This window comes from Gavia stellata, chromosome 19 (genome assembly GCF_030936135.1).
Source record: "Gavia stellata isolate bGavSte3 chromosome 19, bGavSte3.hap2, whole genome shotgun sequence".
NCBI classification, from domain to species: Eukaryota; Metazoa; Chordata; class Aves; order Gaviiformes; family Gaviidae; genus Gavia; species Gavia stellata.
Window position 1 is genome coordinate 1,058,925 of NC_082612.1, and position 6,000 is coordinate 1,064,924.

General features: G+C 42.5%; 1 protein-coding gene across 2 annotated transcripts in view; it reads left to right on the forward strand.

The window, feature by feature from the left end:
- USO1 (USO1 vesicle transport factor) overlaps positions 1-5,484 on the forward strand; it is a 36,937-nt gene extending 31,453 nt beyond the window's left edge. For both annotated transcript variants that reach the window (XM_059826764.1, XM_059826765.1), the window contains 5 exons: positions 457-546; positions 1,334-1,420; positions 3,053-3,151; positions 3,614-3,829; positions 5,033-5,484. In XM_059826764.1, the coding sequence (XP_059682747.1) occupies positions 457-546; positions 1,334-1,420; positions 3,053-3,151; positions 3,614-3,829; positions 5,033-5,110 (570 nt within the window). In that variant the 3' untranslated portion in view covers positions 5,111-5,484. The remainder of the gene's footprint in view (positions 1-456; positions 547-1,333; positions 1,421-3,052; positions 3,152-3,613; positions 3,830-5,032) is intronic.
- Positions 5,485-6,000: the final 516 nt, after the last annotated feature.

The window sequence follows — 6,000 nt, forward strand, 5'->3', positions numbered from 1 at the left end:
GGGAGATGGCTTGAGCAGAGCCTTTTTTGCTTCACAGTGTTCTCAAGAGTAATTTATGCAGCTGACCTGTTGTACTGTAGAATCAGTGTGTTTTTAGCATAGTTTTGGGTGAGGAAAAAATGGTAGGCGTCTCCTAGGAGCTTAGTGGGGGTAATGCTTAAGACATGTTTATGGTGGCCTGCGTTTTGGTAGCCTGCTTGTCAAAATGCAGGATGACGCGTGCTTCTTTTATTTTGTGCATATCTTCTGCATTTGAATTGGTGAAAGACGCTTTTGCATCCACCTTAGAGGAGACCATCCAGCTGCTCTCGCGTAATCGGAGAGCTTTGACATGCATTTGTTAGCCTGTTTGCACCTTCTCTGCTGGGAACTTTGATCGTGCAAGACTGTGTTCTGACAATATGACTATATTTAGTCTGACTAGTTCTATGGCTGATTTTCCTGTTGCTGTTACAGAAGTCCTCACAGTTGGAGATGGGAACAACAGAGCAGTCTTCACAGACCGGCAAATCTGGTGGCTTGGAGCACAATAATGAACTACAGAAGGTGAACTTGTGGTATTTTAGCAAAGTTGCCGTCAACAGTGGTAGCTCAGGTTGGGAAGGGAGCTTTGTCAAACTTCAGGGAGGAGCACTGATTCCTGACCATGTTGATGTTTTTGATGGTGTACCTTTATGTGATGATGGTATTAAACTTGGAGCATCAAGATTATGCATCCAAAAATCAATTAGTTGCCTTCTGCTGTCTCAAACTTGCTCAGCAAAACACTTGAACTGATTCTGCAGACTTGCAAAATCTATTTATCCATTGCAAAACATATATTTTAATGTTCATATGAACGCTTCCAGGTATTAGACGTACAGCATAGAGTTAAGTGTTTAAATATCTGCAGATTCAGTAATTAAAGGTAGCTGTTGCTCAAAAAATACCTAGCAGAGTTTCTCTGATTAGAGAACTAATAATGCCTGGATTGATAAGTCATAACGAGTTTCTCCACCAAGAATGGTAATGCACAGAGGATGCTAATGGGAGTGCTAGTGGTGTGAAATACCTTTATAAACACGTCTGAGGCTTGGACAGGTGCCTTGGTTGGGCATTCCACAGAAAAGAGTTCGTAAGAGGAGGGCGGAAAACAGTGCATGTTGCTGACTAGTTTTGTCTTTGAGAGAAACGGTTGCTGTGCTCTGGTTGAGAGAGTTGCAGCTTTCCTCTCATGTATGCTAGTATGAAGCGGTTAGTCTGGTAGCATTTAACTTAAGAAAAAATTAATGTCAGTAACTACCTTGCTTTAGCAAATTAACTTAAAAGTATGTTTTGTCTTTGTTTCCCAAAGGAGTTAGAAATGCTCAGGAGTCAGATACAACTACAGTCTGCAGAAATCTCTAAGCTTCAAATTGAGAATCAAAAGCTACAAGTAATGGTACCGGTGGATAAGTTCCTTATTTTCTCTTTGGGACTAAATCTTCAAGACTTAGCTTTCCTGCTTATGCTGTCTGTAGCTATTGTCCTGAACCAAGCTTGTTTTAAGAATACACATCAGCAAGCGATTCCAACAGTGTTTTAAATGAAGTAACGTGTTACCTAGACAAATCCTTCATGAGGAAAGAGAGGACTTCCCGTCAAGTCAGTGCTCCATGAGGCCATTGGTCCTTGGTATTTTTAAACAAAAGAATGCCAACTATTCAGTGTTTTAAGCTTATACCCTAGTCAAAGGAAATAGTCTCTTGTGAGGCACAAATGCATGATATCACGTACATTTGAGGGATCATGATTCTTACAGACAGTTGAGGATACTAATTTGAAAGTTGATGTACAGCTGAATGGCAAATGGTAGGTGCATCTGTCTGTGCAGACCTCCAAATGCTTCAGAGCTTTTTTTAGCTGTGTATTGAAAAGATTGGCCAATAAAGCCTTACAGAATAGCTAAGTAAGTGTGATTGTGTCCTCAACGCTAGCTAATGGCATTAGAAAGTGAACGTTGAGCTAGAGAACTTAAACAACGAGTTGCATGAAAATGTTACAGAAGTTTCCACAGCAGAGCTAACAGATAAAGCTGCAGGAGCATGGGCCACATGAACAGTTGAAACGATGTCACTATGTGATGTCTGGTGCTTAAGCAGAATGAGGGTAGCTCCTGCGCGCCCTGCTTGACAAATCTGCTATAATGAAAACAGGGTGGCTGGTCTGTGGTAGCTCGACTCGCTTTAGCTTTTGCTTCTGGCTGGTTTGTTCTGACTTGTGCACCAAATTCTAATTTTGGTATTGCAAGAAAGAGGACTTGTGCAGGGAAAATATCAAGTGTTTAATTTAATCTACAGATCATCTGAGAGAGGAAGGCTCTTAACATTTCCACTCTCAAAAGTCTCAGCTGCTCTGATATAAGATGCCATTGCACATGTGTTAGCCATGTGTGCTCATGAGGCAGAGGCACATTGAAGTGCTCCGTGCTGCCACCAGTTGCCAGACCATCTCATTGCCACCCTCCAGACTGCCTGCCTTTCCGAGAGCTTTGGTTTAAACGCGGTATAACTGGAGAAGCAATTGTCTTGAATTCATGCCATGTTGCAGTTTTTGCTGAAAGACAGCTGCCACATTTTGGAAGTAATAACTCTGGGTAGGGCTGGCCGAGACTAAAGTATTGTTATTTTTAGTAGTCACATACAAAGATTTGGATATTTAGCCGAATAATAATAATTAAAAAAAAATCTTTGGCACTTAAGAAGCATCTGAGTGAAGGCTGGTGGCCTGTAATGGACAGGGTCTGCCTAGAAAGACCTAACAGTCTCTTTTGAGTGCAACTTTTATGAAATAAGGGTTGCATCTTGTGTTCTCCTTTTTGTGTGCACGTGCATCTGTGTTTACTGAGACCCCAGGAAGCACAGATCTGTTTTCTGATGCCTTGCAGCGCAGGCTGTGTATAACTAACACACCTTGGCTATGCTGGAAGAAAAAAATATGCTTTTCAATTCTACAGCTGACTGTGTAAGGTCTTAGCTTGCTGTCTTTGTATGCGAGGCATTCAGTGCTCTGATACTGAATTTTTTGTCCACAGAATACAACTGCAGATCCTGTGTTAGGAGACAGCGGTGCAATAGCAGCAAACAACTCCGAATTGGAGGGACGACTTGAGCAAGAAATAAAAGAATTGAAGGTTTGTAATGGGTGAACACCAAACCAAGTCACTTAATACTCAGCCTTCAGTTAGGAGGACTTCTACAGCAGGCAAGGCTGTGGGTGCAAGTGGTTTGTTTCCTCAGCATCTTAAGTGTTTTAAGCTACGTAGGGGAAGCTGGATGTGTCTCCTTCGTTTTTCACTTGGGAAACATAGGCCTTGTCTGCCTTTAAAGAGTTGGTAGGCAGGGTCTAGGAAATACCTTTACTCTGACATGAACAATCCAGTTTGGCTGGGAGGAAGGTAGCCACTGTTAAGACTTCTACCTGCCTTACTCCTGGTTGGTAATAAGGGGAGTTTGGGTACGGAAGTGTGTGGGTGCAAGGCCACGGGGCACTTGGTGGGGTTGGAGCTGTTACAGGTAGAGTATGGAATGCATTTGTAGGAAACAAGGTCCTACGCTTATGGTGTAACTTGGTGTGGTATTTTCCCTGTTGCCAGAGTGAAGTCAAAGCCCTTTCTGAGGAAAAAGAATCACTAAAACAGCACCTGGATTCATCCAGTAGTACGGTTGCCATCTTGCAAGATGAGAAAAGTAAACTTCAGCAGGAAGTTGCAGAATCAAAGAAAGAACAGGATGATCTTCTGGTGCTTTTGGCTGACCAGGATCAGAAACTATCTGCACTGAAGATCAAATTGAAGGATCTTGGTGTACCGGTAAGCAAAACAATGGGTCAAGAGAGTTCTCAGGTCCGAGGCAGGTCTGAGCAGTCTGGGCATGGCAATACTTCATGCAGTAAGACTGGTGAGGCATCTTTCTATAGAGGGCTGGTGAATCTACCAGAGCTGCTTTCTGAACTCAGGTTGGCAGTCACCAATAAAAGATGACGACTGCCTCTTGAAAGAAGTGTTCAGCTTAGGGATGTTGAGAGGTACCTGCCAAACTCCTGTGAGGAAAAGTACTTGTGTATGTCTCTGGAATGATACCTGACCATGTGCCTGGCCTTGCTGCGGCTTATCCTGGCTGCCAACTAGAAAGCAGATGATGGCGGTGTTATAATCCTAAGGGATTGTTCCGCAGATAATACAAGTGCCAACTAGAAAGCTTTAGTTGTCTTAAGCAGCACTGCAGACTGTCAGGGCAGTTTCTGGGACCCTCTTCCGGGCAGTTTCTTTCAAGAATCCTTGTGACTTGCAGCTGGACGTGTGACTGTAAGGTGGACCTAACTAGCTGTTGTGCTGCAGTTCTTGTGGCTGAACACCAGGCTGCAGCCTGGGTTTCCTATCAGGAGACAACCATTCTGCTGTTTATGCAGTCCTTCTTAAAGGGAGCATTACATTTCGGTAGTTAACAGTCATCTGGTTTAGCTTCAGCTGCAGGAATAGGGTTTTAAAGAGCCGCTGGTGGGCAAAGGCATTATGTGTTTTGAAAAGTATTTGTACGAAGTGTAGATCCTGTAAATGTAGCCAAGGAATCTTTAAGTGTGTTTACTTTTAAATTACTTAAGTAGGGAGAAAGTACCCTCCAAGACATTAGTACCTTCACCCATGGCATGACAAAGCAGTGGATAGACATGTTTTCTTCCTCAGCCTGTTTGGTGAAGAATGAGGGTTTGAGTTCACGCAGCTGTAAGGGAAACTGAGGCGTGTATGAAGTTGCTTATTCGAATGTACAGGGCAGAACTGATGGTGCTGAAGAGAGGCTGTTGTTCCCAGTAGTCAGCCATCCTTAGCAGAGAAGTTAAAAACTGTGTGATATTACAAGATGATGGTGTCTTTATTAAGCACCAATTGATACAGCATCATAATTTCAGGTTACCTTTAAGCTTACTTTCACTCTCTCAGCATTTGTCTTGCCTTGAAACAGTTGGATCAGAGTAAGGGATGTTACTGTTCACAACAGATCTTTCTTAATTTCAGGTTGAAGATGAAGATGATATTGAATCTGGAGATCAAGGGGATGAAGAAGAGGATGGGGATGAAGAGGAGCAAGACTAGAATGCTTTTGTGTGTTACCATGAAAACTAGATTGTGTTGTTATTGGGGGAAAAAATCTATTGTTGGTATACAAAGCAAACCATCTGCTTATGAGAAGCAGACAGGAAAATGGCAACTGTGGGACTAGTTATAAGTTACCAAGGTGTTTGAAAACCCTTCATACTAGATAAAACAAACAAAAATCACTTTTTAAGTTCTACATGAGTATCCCAAATTGTACTTGTTTAGAAGTTGCTTTAGACAGTGTTTAAAGCATGGGGATGACAATGTTGCTGCCTCAGTTCATTGTCATTGACGGAAGTTCTGTGCATTTGTCAACGGTTTTAACCTTCTGGAACTCTTAATATAATTAAATACAGAAGTATTTGGTTTAACATCTGTCAAATGCAATCATTGCCCCTGCGTTCAGCATGGAGCTTGAGTGTAGTTCGTGGCTTCCTTTGAAGAGCAGTGGCAAGGTGGAAGGGTTGGGGTGGCTGCAGTGCCCGGTGGCCACTCTGCCGGCCTCGTGGGCTGGTTCTCTAGGTGCGAATGGACCTGCACAGCGTTGAGTGCCTTGACACCTGATATGGCTGCATTCGGAACCTCCCGGGGGGAACCGCAACGCTACGCTAATAACGTGCAAGAGGTTTCACCGAAACCTGCGCAAGAAAGGTAGCGTTTTTAAGAAGAAAAAGTTTTCTCTATGGAAAAACAGACCAATACACTCTTTCTAACGGTCTAATGTGCTACCGAGTCAGCATAAAAATAAGTAAAAATCTTGTTGACTACTTCAGTAAGGAAATGAAAACTACTATGATTTATATAACTTATTGGCTCTTGATGAGTGAATAAAAGATAAAATTTTAAAAGAAAGAACTGAATACAGTAAATGCATCAATTTCATTTTT